The sequence below is a fragment of the Dryobates pubescens genome, chromosome 2, assembly GCF_014839835.1.
Source record: "Dryobates pubescens isolate bDryPub1 chromosome 2, bDryPub1.pri, whole genome shotgun sequence".
Taxonomy (NCBI): domain Eukaryota; kingdom Metazoa; phylum Chordata; class Aves; order Piciformes; family Picidae; genus Dryobates; species Dryobates pubescens.
The window spans coordinates 58202650-58220053 of record NC_071613.1 but is presented as its reverse complement, the minus strand read 5'-3'; the positions used below and the strand labels follow the sequence as shown (position 1 = coordinate 58220053).

At 48.4% G+C, this 17404-nt stretch overlaps 1 protein-coding gene across 1 annotated transcript; it reads left to right on the top strand.

Annotated features, from left to right (window-relative positions):
* The first annotated feature begins 298 nt into the window (after window positions 1–298).
* Window positions 299–16141, top strand: LOC104306702 (histamine N-methyltransferase). Its single transcript, XM_009907698.2, has 6 exons — window positions 299–489; window positions 1431–1483; window positions 4672–4779; window positions 7872–8002; window positions 8567–8660; window positions 15774–16141. The coding sequence occupies exons 1-6, from the start codon at window positions 353–355 to the stop codon at window positions 16127–16129; spliced, it is 879 nt and encodes a 292-aa protein (XP_009906000.2). The 5' UTR covers window positions 299–352; the 3' UTR covers window positions 16130–16141.
* Window positions 16142–17404: the final 1263 nt, after the last annotated feature.

Below are 17404 nucleotides of genomic sequence, written 5' to 3'. Positions count from 1 at the left end.
TTTGGAGCCTCTCCATAGCTTCAAGAAGTAGGGGAATTTGTCTTTAGTTTAAGAACCATCTAAAGACCCTTTTACTGTTTTTAAGCAGAGCCCTGTGTCAGCAGAGTTGAAAAATGCTGTGCAGATTGAAGATGATCTATTACCTTTTACTTCTCAGACCTGATTTACAGTTTCTATTGCAGAACTGCGTAACACATTTTCAAGTGTTCTGAGGTGCTGTAGCAGGGCTGAGGAGTAAAGTCCAGGTGTATGCTGACTGCTACCCCTTCAGTCTTTTTTATTCCTTCTCCAGGTCTGAAAGAAGAGCTGCAGGGAACAACCTGTCTGCTCCTGCACCCTTCCAACCCCCAGCATGGCAACTCCCATGAAAGGTTTGGTCTCCAACCATGCCAGATATGTTCAATCTTTCAATGTCTTCCTTGCCAAGTCCACCGAGCACCAGAGCATGGGGGAGTTCCTGGAGACACAGCTGCCAGCTGTGATAGCAAGGTAGCATGCAGGTGGCCACAGAGAGATGAAGGAGAGCCTGGGGCATGGTCCTGTGGTGGTAATAGGCTCAACCAGGCTCAGGGGGCTGCCTGCAAGGGGCAGATTGCTGTTCCCCACCAGCAGTCCCGCCTGTAGGTCTCTGATAGGGCTTGGCTGGAGATTTCCTTTACACACACCACCGAACAGCTGCTCTTCAGGATGGAGCCTGCCTAGCAGTGAGGAGATAAGGCTGAATTGTTTCCTTGCATGCAGATACAGGTTACCCTAAATCAACCTGAACATGTGAAAGATGCAGTAACAGCTGTTGCCATCTAACATGAAATTCAACTGAAATAATCTTTGTAAAGTACTATTCTCAGTAAATATTTAGGCTCTCTCCTGCACCTGTAATAGCATTCCTGGTTCGCTTGCTGGTGTGTGCTTTTTGCTGAACCCCTCACTTTCTGGGCTGGCTCAGGCAGCAGGCAGCTGGGCTCAAACCCTGGTTCTAGGGAGGCCCTTCTCTGTGGCCAGGGTGTCATGGATCTATCAAAGTGTTGCTAAGGGATTTCAAATGTATTTCACTGTCCCCTCTTCCTTCCCATCTTCCAAAATCTAAAGCTTCTACAAATGGCTTTTAAGCTGCTGGTCTAGACCCAGGGAGGTCGCTGGTCCTCAAAGCACAGACATGGAGAGGTATGTGGTGCTGCTTGTGTGCATTCATAATAAACACAGAACTCCTTTACAAACTGTCAAAATAAGTGGAAATCAGAAGTCTCCAAAGAGTAGAGTTCTGAATGTGATCCATCTTTCCAGCTCACAGACATGCTTGTGCATGTCCATCTTGCATTTGATTTTGTCCTGCAGACTTCAGCCTTCATGGCATCTCTGGCGCTGCATGAAATGGATGTAGCACTCACTGCTGGGTAGCTCTTTTACAACGTACACCTAATTTTTTTCAGTATTGGAAATGGGAAGTCTACAATCAATATTCTCAGTGTTGGTGGTGGAGCAGGTGTGCTATGAACTTAAATAATGCTATGCATTCACTGCTGTGTGGCCACATTGTCTGAAAATGTCTTCATTCGTCTATGTTCTCCGTGAGAGGCCTCCGTGAAGGCAGAGAGAGGCTTCAACTGCCCCAAAGCATTTTTGTGAAAAACAAAACAACAAAACACCCCCAGAGAACCAAACAAAACCCCCAGCAGCACTGTAACATCTCACATTCCTCAGAATTGTAATTATTCTCCCTTGCAACTATTTACAGAGGGGGTAACTCCCCATCACTGCTGCCCCCTGATGTGCTACACGACAGCCTCAGCTGACCTCTGCTTTGCCTGTAGATATTTGCTGCCTACAGCAATGCACAACCTGTTCCTGGAGCTACTGTCCCCCCAAAAACCAAAGCTGAATATAAGCTGCAGAAGTAGTCCAGGAGAAATCAGAAGAAATACATCTCTTACGAGAAGCTCACTGGGTGGAAAAACAATGACGTCAAGTGGCTGCTTCTTGCTCAAGTGCCCCCTAACTAAAGCCTGTTGTTTGTGATTCCACTCTGCCTGTTAGGTCATCAAACTTACGTTTTGCATTTAGTCAGTTTCGTTTAAATGCTTTAGTTGTGCCATCTCCAAAGACTAACCTCAGCTTTGTCAATCTCTCCTAAGAAGTACACATAATTGTGAACGGTGGACAATGGTTCTGAACCAGACAGACTGAGAAGTAGGAACATCGCTCTCCAAACAAAACCAAAACCAAAAGGTTTTAACAAGAACACTTTAGTTAGTGAGGTATTTAACTCTCTAAACTGGTTACTGAAAAATTAACATGATGGACATTGAATCAATAATCATAGACTCACAGAATGTCAGGGGTTGGAAGGAACCTCTGGAAATCACCTAGTCCAACCCCTATTGTTAAAGCAGGTTCACCTAGATAGAATACATAGAATACATAGAATAAACCAGGTTGGAAGAGACCTTCAAGATCACCGCGTCCAACCCATCAACCAATCCAACACCACCCAAGCAACTAACCCACGGCACCAAGCACCCCGTCAAGTCTCCTCCTGAACACCTCCAGTGATGGCGACTCCACCACCTCCCCAGGCAGCCCACTCCAATGGGCAATCACTCTTTCTGTATAGAACTTTTTCCTAACATCCAGCCTGAACCTCCCCTGGCGCAGCCTGAGACTGTGTCCTCTTGTTCTGGTACTGCTTGCCTGGGAGAAGAGACCAACATCCGTCTGTCTACAACCTCCCTTCAGGTAGTTGTAGAGAGTAATAAGGTCAGGTTGCACAGGAACGTGTCCAGGCAGAAGTTTCTCCTCACGTTCAGATAGAACTTCATGTGCTACATTTTGTGCCTGTTGCTCCTTGACCTGGGCACCACTGGAAAGATTCTGGCCCCATACTCTTTACATCTGTCTTTTAGCTATTAATCAACATTGAGAAGATCTCTCAATCTTCTCCAGGCTAAACAGCACCAAGTCTCAGCCTCTGCTTGAAAGAAGGGTGCTTCAGCTTCCTTCGTCATCTTTGTAGCTCTCCACTGGACTTTCTCCAGTATTTCCCTGTCTCTCTTGAACTGAGGAGCCCAAATTTGGACACAATACTTCAGATTAATCAATTTTAGGAGGGCAGAGTAGAGGGGGAGGAGAACCTCCCTCAAACCTGCTGGTCACATGTTTTTAATTCACCGTTTGCTGCCTCTGCCACAAGAGCACACTGCTGGCTCATGGTGAGCTGCTTGTCCACCAGGACTCCCAGGTCCTTCTCTGCAGAGCAGGTCAACCCCTAATCTGTATTGATGCATGGGGTTATTCCTCCCCAGGTATAGGACCCTACACCTGCCCTTGTTGAGCTTCACTAGGCTCCTCCACCCAACTCTCCAGTCTGCTCAGGCCTTGCTGAATGGCAGCACAGCCTGATGGTGTGTCAGGCACCAGTTTCGTGTCATCAGCAAAGCTGTTGAGGGTACACACTGTCCCTTTCATCCAGGAAACTGATGAATATGTTGGACAATAATGTGAAAGCAAAGCTCGTTTTCTGGTATAAAAAGGCCCCAAATTCCCCAAACCGTGCTTCTTGTTGGCTTGTTCCCGTTGTGGGAAGTGATGGGGGAGCAAATTCCCAAATCCCCTCCGCTGACCCTGGCAGTGACAGAAGGCAGTGACAGAGCTGCTGCCCTGGACCCACCTGACCCTATGATTTGCAGAGAGGGGACAGGGAAGGAAGGTGTTTCCTTTCTGCTTTTCCACCTCAGGAGACAAGCAAAGCATTTAATGTAGCATCATATCCCACTGCAGTCCCCCTCCACAGAGCTTGCCTTTGCTTACAGCAGCTGCCTTATTAAGTTCAGACTCTGTACCGTTAAAAACCATGGAAGTCATCAATGCTGCCACAAAGCTATAAACTATCCCCTTCCATCAAATGTTTAATGAGAAACTTAATGGTGAACATATCGGTAGCCTTTAACAGGTAATTGTGTTGGAGAGTTTAAATAATTCGAGGGCCTGATTGCCAAACAGTTGATAATGCAAGCTGCCACTGATTCCACTGCAAAGTGCCTCAGGACTCTTGTTTGCATACAAAAGAGCTAAGTGAAGTCGGTTAAGGCTGTGGATAGAATTATGAAACAAATGGGCCACCCATGAGCAGGGCTGGACAAAGACATGCAAAGGGTGTGCTGCTCATCATACTCAGGGAAAAGGTCCCAGGGCACTAAGGACAGACAGACACGAGTGCTGCTCCTGGTAGCAGTGTCAACACACATTCTCTCACCCACCAGTGAGGTGCTTGGCCCCTAAGAAATCATGGCAGGTTTGCTGGTGACGTGGGACCACCAGAACCAGAGCCATCAGAGTCATTTAGGATTTCTGCTGTGAGGTGAGGCTATGTCCAGAAAATATGGAGTCAAGCCATGTGCAGGCCCATGTCTGGGTTCCCCTTGGCACCGATGGTGGTAGTCACAGGGGAGGAATTAAGATAGTGGGAACTGAGATTTACCTGTTTCTCAAATCCTTGAGCTAAACCTCCAGCAGCAATCAGGTGAGAATACAAGGCAGCTGCATGTATCTGTGTGGTACACTTTCCGTACATGAAGGACAAGTGTCAGGCTTCAGAACTGGGGATGTGATGATAATGGAGATGACATCTGCCTAAACTTTGCTTTCGTCTCGTATTTATGTCTCCTGCTTCCCTAGGTGAGATTGACCTGCTGATCCTCTCCAAAGTACAAGCCAGATATCCAGGGGTTTCCATCAACAATGAAGTGATAGAACCAAGCGGTGGCCAAATCACAATGTACAAAGGTATTTCTCCACTAAGCAAATTAAATTTACATCGAGTATGACAAATATATTAAAAAGGGTTGAATGACATTAGATGACCCCACATTCAAATTCTTTCTTGTCAATATTGGCTCTTGAAAGATAAAGAAGTGATATTACGCTGCTGTGCCAGCATTGCTTCTGAACAGTGTTCGGCCTCATTAAAATCTTAGTCTCTCAGACTGCAAAGGATGTGTGGCAAATGCTTGGGCTAGGCAGACTTTAAGAGCTACTCAAGGTGGGAACCGATGGGTGATTGCATGGGAACAGAGTAAAATCCCCACACTTCAGAAAGTTTTTCTCCTTCATATTGCACTGGATCAGGATCCTTCTCCAGCATCAAAGGGACCATTTTAGTGTCTCGTGGTAATTCTTGCATATCTTAAAAATCCTTTCCCAGTAACAAACAGCTAAACCTCACAGTGCTGCCCTGAATTAGTCACCATCTTTTGAATCAGAAAGCATGGAAAGGAAAGCAAAAGAAACAGGACAGACTTTTGCAGAGAGTTCTGTGGCTTAGAGCTTGTTTCCCTCTACCAGCCCAAAGGTCTGAGCAATATCCGTGAAGGAAAACCAAGCATTTTCCAAGGAGGACTGAATGTTAGCGGGGAGGGAGGGTTGGTTGACCTGCCCTACAAAGTAAGCATTAAATATCAATCCACAGTTTGATTAGCGCTGGATTAATACCTACCAGGCTTTATCTTGTCAGGTAATTATGGCCAGGTCTGGAAGCAACACCATCTACACTGTACAGGATGAGCAGCCCATGCCAGAAGGTGGCTGCTGAATGGATGTGGCAGTAATGAAGGAACCTCATCAGCAGTCTACATCATTGGAAATGCTCCAAAGCAGAGTGCAGACGGCAAAACCACCCTGTAAATCTCCAACTCTTACTCAAGTCATTAAAAAGGACACATTTCCAGTATAAAGCAACTTGTGGAAGTCAAAAGAAAAACTATTTCTGGATTATAAATAGTAGCAACCCCTTTCTCTCTGCAGTGGAGGGGCTTGGGGGTTCAGAGTCACTGGAAGCACAAAGGCTTCCAGGAATCACAAGCTGTTTAGTATCTGTCTCTGTATTACATGGACCTGATCTTTGGAAAGATGGCTCATGCAAAAATCCCAGGAGGTTTTACATCGCTTCAGGCTGAGATGGTGAAGAATGGGCAGTAGAACATTTGCCCTGTTTACAGGAGAGGTTGGGCACTTGCACATAGCATTGCTGTGCTCTCTGGCCATGGACTGCAGCTATGAGAGACTGGATTTGTGTTGAATCCGCCTAGCGGGCCCCCTAGCCTGCCACCCAGCAGTCCCATCCTGCTGCAGTGTGTGGAAGAGAGTTGAGGGAGATGTAAGTCGTTGTCCTTATTTTAAGTTTTATGCTAAACTACAAATGAAATATTCATCTGAACTTTTTCTTTAAACTTGATTTGGTAATTAATCATGTCCCCAGTAGGTATCATTAATGAGGTTACCAAGCCTTAAGTTTTTCCAGGGAGAATTAGAAACATTATCTGTGCCTCTGAGGATTCAGTACTTATGTTTTTCTGCCCAACCAGATACTTTCTCCTTGGGAAGGAGAAGCCATGCTCACAAGAGGAACTTCACACTGGGACATGCAGTGATGACAAACTGAGGTTTCTCGTAGGTTGTCATATGACAGAGGCTCTCCTCAAAGCTGCTTGTCCAGGATGTGGCTTTCCTTTATTCCTGGTTTGTGTGCAGGTGAAATCCCTTGGTGAGCATGGTTGGAGTGTTGGTGGCCCCACAGCTGAGCTGTGCTGCCACTGCCTGCGTGGCACAAAGGCAGGCAGTTCAGTTTTGATGGCATCTGTTAAAGCCACACAAGCAGCTTCTGACCCAGACAAGAGTCTGGGTTGAATTCAGCAGAAAATTAAGGAAAACTTTTCAAAATGGTTAGGATGATATGTTGTGGTTTCAGATGAACCTTTGGGCAGAAACTTACCATAAGAAGAATGAGTTTCCCCTTTCTGAAATTTTGGCTTCAAAAGCCCACCCTGGCAAGCAATTCAGTTTTCTTTCTAGTGTCTCCTTGCAATCGAAGTGAACCAGACTCCACCAGATTATTTGTGATGGTGACTTGAACTGTTGCTGAATAAGTCCTGAGTTTAAAAGAGCAAATTAAATCCCAACTGCAAGTCCTGGGGCCAGTGACTGATAAATGGAAGTGAACAGAATAGCAGTCTGAAAGGGGTGGCCCATTTCCAACCATAAAAGAGTGGAGATAAGCACTGATGGGGCATTTCTCTGTCTGATGTGGGTATGTCCTAATTGTGGTTAGTGGTGTAAAGGCACTGGTTTTAGCAAATCATGGACATGTTCTGTAGCTAAGGCTCAGTCTGCCTTTGGGCCATCTAACTTTGAAGTGTATGTTATCTCCAGTGAAGCACAGGAATCACTCCAGGGCTGGGTTTGTCCTGGAGCAATCCCTGATGCCAGGCAGGAGTGCAGTGAGATGAGCTCCGTATGCCAGCAGATGGACATTAGTATTCCAGCATCCCCTAAACTATGAAATTCTCTCTTGGTTTTGCTCCCATAGAAGGCAAAAAAATGCAGTGATGAGCCAAGCCCTCAGAACAACTTATTCCCTGAATCCTCTTCTCCACCTTTCTGCTTTCCTCAGGGACACCTTGAACTAGCCCAGGTTGCTTAACGTCTCATCCAACCTGCCCTTGAACACCTCCAGGGAGGCAGCATCCACGAACTCCTTGGCCAACCTGCTCCAGTGTCTTGTCACCCTCACTGCAAAAAAATCCCTTTCTAATCTCCAGTCTAAATTTGCTCTCCTCAAGCTTTGATCCATTCCTTTTTGTCCTATCATAACCCCTTGTAAAAACTCCTCCCCTAGCTTTCTTGTGGGCCTCTTTCAGGTACTGGAAGGCTGTTCCTTTCTCACACACAAACCCAAAGTCTTAAAAATTCAACTGCTGTGTTAAACTGGTATCAAGACTCCCTACTTAAATATGACTTTTGTATGTATTAAAGTCCTGAATGGAAATTGGTCCTGAATTTGCAATTGACATAAGTCTGTCCTGCTTTCTCCTGTATTTCAGAGCATGTGGCTAAGATGTCAGACCTTGAGAATGTAAAGTTTACCTGGCATAAGGAGACATCTTATGAATTTGAAAGTCAAATGAACACAGAAAAGAAGTCTAAAAAATGGGACTTCATTCACATGATCCAGGTAAAGGTCTCTGCAAAGTAATTAGTCAAAGATTTAGCTGCTACAAGTGTGCAGGAAGTGTGTAACCTCATTAGCCAGTCTAAAGGGAAGAAGCCTGAGTTTATTTCCCTGGAATTTTGAAGTACTTAAGCATAAAGGAACTGCAAAAATGAAAGATGAGTTACAGCAAAGCAGCTCTGAGCACAGCAGTCCTGTTAACCAGGCTGTGGGAGGCAGTTAACTAGAAGTACGTTTTAGCCCATGTTCTCAAAGCTCCTTGTCCTCTCCATGAAACTGCCTATGTGTTTCCAACTTTACAGAAGCCATTGCAAGTTATCTTCAGTGCTGAGAAAGGCAAATGTCTTTATTTCGGTTTAACGAAGGAATGAGCTTGGTCCTGAGAGAGCCAGAGAGCAGAGAAGCAGGTGACAGCCCTGAGCTCACAGCATGAGCCCACTGCCTGGACCTGTGCTAAGGTGTCTTATGGTCCTGCTGCTCCTCTGACAAGACTGCCCCAGTCTGGTCTCCTTTACCTACAAGTACCAGGTACAATATTCACCAGGACCGCATCTCTGCTTTTTCCAGGTGCTGTATTATGTGAAAGACATCCCAGCAACTATCCAATATTTCCACAGCTCCCTGGAAACCCAGGCGAGGCTCCTCATTATTGTAGGCTCAGGTGAGAGCTGCTCCAGCAGTGCTGCTCAGCTGGGCAAGGGCTGCATGGACCTCTGGGCTTCCTCTTGGTTCAACACAGAGCAGCTATAAGCCAATGCATGTTTTTACTTCAAACTTCCTTAGCCACCTATAGAGGTGTACTGGCTGTCTAGCAAATGGTGTCCACTCATCTACATCCACTGAAATCTGCTGGCTGTCTACATCTGTGCAGCTCTGTGCTGCAGATGGCACAGCTGAAGGCTCTGTGAGCCAGCAAACTGATGGGCACAAAATGCCTTTTTCTTGCCCTTCCCCATCCTACAGCCTGGTCAATGATGGACAGCAGCAGATAGCCCTGAGTCGGGCAAGAGGCTCTGTCTCGCGTTTATCACCCGCAGGCGCTCCTTCAGCCTCTGCTATTTCCTGCAAACGGCTTTTCAGGCTGGGCACCATGTTGTTGTGCTCCTGGAGACTCGAGGCATCATGCGAACAGCTATGCCAGGGCTCATTCATGCCATACAGCAGGTGTTGGAGCACGTATGGTTCATTTGCTTCTCAATCTACCCATTTCCCTAATATTAGCCATTTTGGGTGGAGAACAGCATTCTTAGGCTGTTTCAGATGTCAAAGAGGTGCTCTGTGGTCAGTCCAGCAGGAAAAGGCAAAAGAGTAAACAACAGCCTTTGAATGCTGTGGGGAAGGTACCTACAGAGACTGCAATGGTAGGGTCTAATTTCAGCCCAGAAAGCCTCTAATTTGCCTTACAAAGCTGTGGACATTTTAGTTGTGTAAACAGCCACACCTGACAGTTTTATCAGCAATGTTGTGTTATTTGTTCAGAGGTTTAAGCTTAACTTTTCATTCAGTTTGGTCATGACTGCAAACTGGCATGTGTTTGACGAAGTTCCCTTTTTTGTGTGATCATGAAGCATCCACAAACAAGTGACACTGACCTGACCTGAATTTATTTAATCTCCAAAACGTTTTTGGTTTAAAGTGTCTTCAAGCATTTCCCTACAAGAAACCTGTATTTCAAATGATGTAAGATACTGTTCTTGTTCTTTGGCTGAATGAGAATGGATCACAGCATCAGCCTCTTTAAGAAACTTATTTGTAAAGTTCCCTGGGTACCAACCCTCATGAACCGAGGGGTCCAGGAGGGTTGGACCTAGTTCAAACAGGAGCTCTTGAAGGCACAGGAACTGGCGGTTCCCATGTGCCGAAAGATGAGCTGGCGGGGAAGGCGACTGGCCTGGATGGACAAGCAGCTCCTGAAGGATTTAAGGGAAAAAAAGAGGCTGTATCACAGAATAGAATACATTCTGTGAATACATAGAATAAACCAGGTTGGAAGAGACCTTCAAGATCACCGCGTCCAACCCATCAACCAATCCAACACCACCCAAACAACTAACCCACGGCACCAAGCACCCCATCAAGTCTTCTCCTGAACACCTCCAGTGATGGTGACTCCACCACCTCCCCAGGCAGCCCATTCCAATGGGCAATCACTCTCTCTGTGTAGAACTTCTTCTAACATCCAGCCTGAACCTCCCCTGGTGCAGCCTGAGACTGTGTCCTCTTGTTCTGGTACTGCTTGCCTGGGAGAAGAGACCAACATCTGTCTGTCTACAACCTCCCTTCAGGTAGTTGTAGAGAGCAATAAGGTCACCCCTGAGCCTCCTCTTCTCCAGGCTAAGCAACCCCAGCTCCCTCAGCCTCTCCTCGTAGGGCTTATGTTCCAAACCCCTCACCAACTTTGTTGCTCTTCTCTGGACTCGTTCCAGCAAGTCAACCTCCTTCCTAAACTGAGGGGCCCAGAACTGGACACAGGACTCGAGGTGCGGCCTAACCAGTGCAGTGTACAGGGGCAGAATGACCTCCCTGCTCCTGCTGGCCACACTGTTCCTGATGCAGGCCAGGATGCCATTGGCCCTCTTAGCTGCCTGGGCACACTGCAGGCTCATGTTCAGTCTACCATCAACCAGCACCCACAGGTCCCTCTCAGCCTGACTGCTCTCCAGCCACTCTGACCCCAGCCTGTAGCTCTGCATGGGGTTGCTGTGGCCAATGTGCAGAACCCGGCACTTGGATGTGTTCCTTTGGAAGGAGGGGAAGGCTTCTCCAGGCATGTTCAAGGAAGTGGTCAGATTATGTAGGAATAAAATTAGAGAGGCAAAGGCCCAGTTGGAACTGAAGCTGGCCACCTCTGTGAAAGACAATAAAAAGCAATTTTACAAATATATCAATGCTAAAAAGAAGGGCAAGAAGAACCTCCACTCCTTACTGGACCTGGAGGGGAACGTGGTGACCGAAGATGAGGAAAAGGCTGAGGTCCTGAACGCCTTCTTTGCCTCGATGTTTAACAGCAAGGTAGGAGTCCAGGATGAGTGGCCTCCTGAGCTGGGTAATAGGGTCGGGGAGCAGTGTAATGCCCCAGAAATCCATGAGGAATTAGTCCGGGACCTGCTGAGCCACTTGGACACCCATAAGTCCGTGGGACCGGATGGGATCCATCCTAGGGTGCTGAGAGAGCTGGCAGATGAGCTGGCCAGGCCGCTCTCCATCATTTTCCTCCAGTCCTGGCTCACTGGAGAGGTCCCAGATGACTGGAAACTGGCCAATGTGGTCCCCATCCACAAGAAGGGACGGATGGAGGAACCTGGAAACTACAGACCAGTCAGCCTGACCTCAGTGCCAGGGAAAGTGATGGAGCAGATTATCCTGGCGGCAGTAACTGCACCTGAAGGATGGCCAAGGGCTCAGGTCCAGCCAACATGGGTTTAGGAAGGGCAGGTCCTGCCTGGCCAACCTGATCTCCTTCTATGATCAGGTGACCCGTCTGGTGGATGTGGGGAGGCCTGTGGATGTAGTCTATCTGGACTTCAGCAAGGCCTTTGACACCGTCCCCCACAGCAATCTGCTGGCTAAGCTGTCAGCTCATGGTTTGGACCACAACAATCTGTGCTGGGTTAGGAACTGGCTGGAGGCTGAGCCCAGAGAGTGGTGGTGAATGGTGCCACATCCAGCTGGCGGCCAGTCACCAGTGGCGTCCCCCAGGGATCAGTGCTGGGCCCCATGCTCTTTAACATCTTCATTGATGATCTGGATGAGGGGGTTGAGTCAGTCATCAGCAAGTTTGCAGATGACACCAAGTTAGGAATAAATGTTAGTCAGAGGGTAGAAAGGCTCTGCAGAGGGACCTCGACTGACTGGACAGATGGATGGAGTCCAACAGGATGGCATCTAACAAGTCCAAGTGCCAGGTGCTGCACTTTGGCCACAACAACCCCATGCAGTGCTACAGGCTGGGGTCAGAGTGGCTGGAGAGCTGCCAAACAGAGAGGGACCTGGGGGTGCTGATTGACACCCGCCTAAACATGAGCCAGCAGTGTGCCCAGGTGGCCAAGAGGGCCAAGGGCATCCTGGCCTGTATTAGGAATAGTGTGGCCAGCAGGAGCAGGGAGGTCATTGTGCCCCTGTACTCTGCATTGGTTAGGCCACACCTTGAGTACTGTGTCCAGTTCTGGGCCCCTCAGTTTAAGAAGGACATCGAGAGACTTGAGCGTGTCCAGAGAAGGGCAACAAGGCTGGGGAGAGGCCTTGAGCACAGCCCTGTGAGGAGAGGCTGAGGGAGCTGGGGTTGTTTAGCCTGGAGAAGAGAAGGATCAGGGGTGACCTCATTGCCCTCTACAACTACCTGAAAGGTGGTTGTAGACAGGAGGGGGTTGGTCTCTTCTCCCAGGCAACCAGCACCAGAACAAGGGGACACAGTCTCAAGCTGTGCCAGGGGAGGTTTAGACTTGAGGTGAGGAGAAAGTTCTTCACCAAGCGAGTCGTTTGTCATTGGGATGTGCTGCCCAGGGAGGTGGTGGAGTCGCCGTCCCTGGAGGTGTTCAAGGGGAGATTGGACGTGGCACTTGGTGCCATGGTCTAGTTGTGAGGTCTGTGGAGACAGGTTGGACTTGATGATCCTTGGGGTCTCTTCCAACCTTAGTTATACTGTGAGACTGAGATGATTGCTGATTGCCTGCTTATAGTTAATTGAAACTCTTCCGGTTGCTTAAGCTGTCCCTCTGGATATTCATAAAATGTCAATACAGGGAGCAATGTGTCTATTCAAAATTAACATACCTCAAAATCTGAAGTCACTAAAAGTGACGGCCAGGCAATGCTGTTTTCTGGTGGAGCAGAAATTGCTGGGGCCAGAAAGAAAATGGGAGAGAGCAGTAAGGCTCAGAATAGCAGAGAGGAAAGGAAGGAGAAAGGAAAGTATAGAGAGGGGGAGAAAGAAGTGCTGTGAAAATGAGCACTGAAGCAAAAAGAGCTGCTCAAAGATAAGCAGCACAAAGCTCATTTCCAAAAATGAAGGTAATGTCATCTCCAGCACAATCACATTAGGATGTGTTAATTAGAAAACAGTCTGGGAACAGCATCGATAGGAGAGAGCTTGGTCAGTCGGTGAGGGCTGCAATCCCTCCTGCTCCACCCCTGCCCCGAGAGCAGGCGAGTGGCATGTGCTGTGTGCTGCTGGTTTTAACATATTTTAGAGAAGGTGTTTACATGGCCTTGAAAACAAAAGCAGTGCCAGATGCTGAGCCTGTGGAGAGCTATTACAATAAAGCTGCGTTCAGGTAGTGTATAATTACTGGGCTCAGAGCTGGCACTGAGTCACACCACACTGACACCAGCACATTTTCTACAATTAGTTCTCTGCATTCAATTTCCGCCAGGTGAAAGAAAATGTTGTAGCCCCTCTTCTAAACACCAAACTGTTTATTTGACTATAAATAACTGTTTGCAGATGAAGCATTTGCAAAACTGCCAAGCAACTTGTTTTAGTAGTTACGGAGATTTATAGTCACAACTCTCAAGAGCTGCTCATTAGGCTCAAAGTATTTTCATCCTGTCCAGTCATCCTGGGTGATCCCTTTACAAATCATTTATAGCAGAAATGCTGAATCAGATATCCAGGCTCAGGGAAAACAGAGAAGGGAAAGCACATCTGGGGAGGTTTCAACTTACCCAGATGGTTTTCTTTGCAGAATACCCCTTGAGAAGAGGTGCATGCACAAACATGGGCTTGGCATGGGCTTACTTCTGGAGGTGACTGTGGTGGTGCAGGAACCTTTTACTTCCTCATTCTTTGCTAAGAGTACACAACCAAAAGGTCCTTATGGCACTACTAGGAAGATCTGCTTGGGATGAGACACAGCCTTTTCACTGCCCATGCCCAACGAGCATGTGAGCATGATGGGAGCAAAGGCTGAAGGCTGCAAGGACAGCACACCTTCATCCCAGGGTCTCTGCATCTCAGCCTTGTCTCCACCCATACAACTGCACGGAAAATATGATAGGGTACCCCACATATTTCACAGAGCAGAAAGACAGTTTACTGGTAATGAGTGTTTCAATGAAGCTCAAGTGTAGCTCAACCATTTTTAAGTGAAGGAACAGGAGAAGATCTCCTCCTATGCCCAGGTGACTGCCTGCTGGATGTGGGGCAGGCTGTGGATGTAGTCTACCTGGACCTCAGCAAGGCTTTGACACCGTCCCCCACAGCAAACTCCTGGCCAAGCTGTCAGCCCCTGGCTTGGATGGGAGCACACTGCGATGGGTTAGGAACTGGCTGGAGGCTGAGCCCAGAGAGTGGTGGTGAATGGTGCCACATCCAGGGCATTTACTCTCTCTGTGTAGAACTTCTTCCTAACCTCCAGCCTAAACCTCCCCTGGCACAGCCTCAGACTGTGTCCTCTTGTTCTGGTGCTGGTTGCCTGGGAGAAGAGACCAACTCCCACCTGGCTGCAACCTCCCTTCAGGTAGTTGTAGAGAGCAATAAGGTCACCCCTGAGCCTCCTCTTCTCCAGGCTAAGCAACCCCAGCTCCCTCAGCCTCTTCTCACAGGGCTGTGCCCCAGACCCCTCCCCAGCTTTGTTGCCCTTCTCTGGACACCTTCCAACAACTCAACATCTTTCCTAAACTGAGGGGCCCAGAACTGGACACAGGACTCAAGGTGTGCCCTAACCAGTGCAGTGTACAGGGGCAGAATGAGCTCCCTGCTCCTGCTGGCCACACTGTTCCTGATGCAGGCCAGGATGCCATTGGCCTTCTTGGCCACCTGGGCACACTGCAGGCTCATGTTCAGCCTACTATCAACCACTACCCCCAGGTCCCTTTCTGCCTGGCTGCTCTCAGCCACTCTGACCCCAGCCTGTAGCACTGCATGGGGTTGTTGTGGCCAATGTGCAGAACCTGGCACTTGGATGTGTTCAATCTCCTGCCCTTGGACTCTGCCCATCTGCCCAGCCTGTCCAGGTCCCTCTGCAGAGCCTCTCTACCCTCCAGCAGATCAACTCCTGCCCCCAGCTTGGTGTCGTCAGCAAATTTACTGATGATGGACTCGATGTCCTCGTCCAGATCATCAATAAAGATGTTAAAGAGCATGGGGCCCAGCACTGATCCCTGGGGCACACCACTGGTGCCTGGCTGCCAGCTGGCTGTGGCACCATTCACCACCACTCTCTGGGCTCAGCCTCCAGCCAGTTCCTAACCCATCGCAGTGTGCTCCCATCCAAGCCAGGGGCTGACAGCTTGGCCAGGAGTTTGCTGTGGGGGACGGTGTCAAAGGCCTTGCTGAGGTCCAGGCAGACTACATCCACAGCCTGCCCCACATCCAGCAGGCAGTCACCTGGGCATAGAAGGAGATCAGGCAGCTGAAATCTAGGCAGTAGTTTTAAACAAGAAATGGCACTCAATAGCTCATATTCAGTATGTGGATTGTAGAGATGTCCTTGTGAGAAATTTTCTGTGTGCATGAAGCAGAGGAATGTAGCAGGTTGGGAGCAGAAGGGGGAAGAATTCAGTTCACTGAACTGCTTTGGCCTCAGCTGGTGGCTAGGTGGGAGGTGCTGGAGCTCCGGGGTAGGTAACGTGTCCATCCCCTCCAGCAGCCCCCAACTCTTGAGGCACAGAACAAAGGAGGTAGCTGTGGCCATCATGCCTCAGTATACATCCCTGCTCTGGAGAGATCCTATTCATAACTAGAACAACTGCTAAAACCCCCAGATAATCAGAAATTTCTTCAAATGGTGATTTTCCTGATTCCTGAGCATTTTTCTGGTGGTTTGTCTCTCAGAAAACAGTGGCTGGAAAAGGCTGTGGAGGAAGTATGAAACTTCCTTCCCTTTAGAAGGTCTCTGCACTTACATCTCCTCTGATGACATCAAAAGGATTCTGGATTCAGCTGGGATGAACTATCAGGTCCAGGAGCTCCCATCCCACTTGGACATAACAAGCTGCTTTACTGAGGGGAACAAGGATGGAGAGCTGTTGCTAGATTTCCTGACAACTACTTGTGACTTTTCTAAAACCGCTCCTCCTGAACTAAAGCGTCAGGTAATGGAAGAGTTAAGAAAGCCTGCATGCAGTGAAGAAAGAGATGGGAAGGTGCTTTTTAATAACAACATGAGTGCAATAGTGATCGAGCCGTGAGTTAACTTCTTGATCCAAGCAAACTGCCTGGCACAAGCTGTTAACAGCTGAAATAATGTTTTTCATACTTACACGTGACTTAGTTTAGCTCAGTATTTTTGTATCTTGTTAAGAAACAGATATTAATATTTGTTGTTATAAGTGAGCTTTAATACCCAGTTAATTCTGCACTGGTCTATGAATGTCTAACTTGGTAAGCAGTTGATGGTGCATAACCACTCCAGGTGCTGCAGACACCTGAGCATGTCCTAAGTCTAACCCAGAACAATTCATGGAATCATAGAATCAGCAAGGTCAGAAAAGACCTGAAAGATCGTCAAGTCCAACCTGTCACCCAAGACCTCATGATTACTAAACCATGGCACCAAGTGCCACATCATCATGATTTTATCATCTTCATTCAAGAACTCTCTACAGACCAAGCAGACAAATTTCAGCTTCTCAGTACAGCTGGAAAGAGCAGCAGCTCAGGATGACCGATCATTTGAGTGATTGCTCAGTGGGGTATCTTGAGCTTGCTGTGACTTCACAGTAACTAACTAAGGTTGGAGGAGACCCCAAGGATCATCAAGTCCAACCTGTCTCCACAGACCTCACAACTAGACCATGGCACCAAGTGCCACGTCCAATCTCCCCTTGAACACCTCCAGGGACGGCAACTCCACCACCTCCCTGGGCAGCACGTTCCAACGACAAACGACTCGCTCGGTGAAGAACTTTCTCCTCACCTCGAGTCTAAACCTCCCCTGGCACAGCTTGAGACTGTGTCCCCTTGTTCTGGTGCTGGTTGCCTGGGAGAAGAGACCAACCCCCTCCTGTCTACAACCACCTTTCAGGTAGTTGTAGAGGGCAATGAGGTCACCCCTGATCCTTCTCTTCTCCAGGCTAAACAATCCCAGCTCCCTCAGCCTCTCCTCACAGGGCTGTGCTCAAGGCCTCTCCCCAGCCTTGTTGCCCTTCTCTGGACACGCTCAAGTCTCTCGATGTCCTTCTTAAACTGAGGGGCCCAGAACTGGACACAGTACTCAAGGTGTGGCCTAACCAATGCAGAGTACAGGGGCACAATGACCTCCCTGCTCCTGCTGGCCACACTGTTCCTAATACAGGCCAGGATGCCCTTGGCCCTCTTGGCCTCCTGGGCACACTGCTGGCTCATGTGTAGGCAGGTGTCAATCAGCACCCCCAGGTCCCTCTCTGTTTGGCAGCTCTCCAGCCACTCTGACCCCAGCCTGTAGCACTGCATGGGGTTGTTGTGGCCAAAGTGCAGCACCTGGC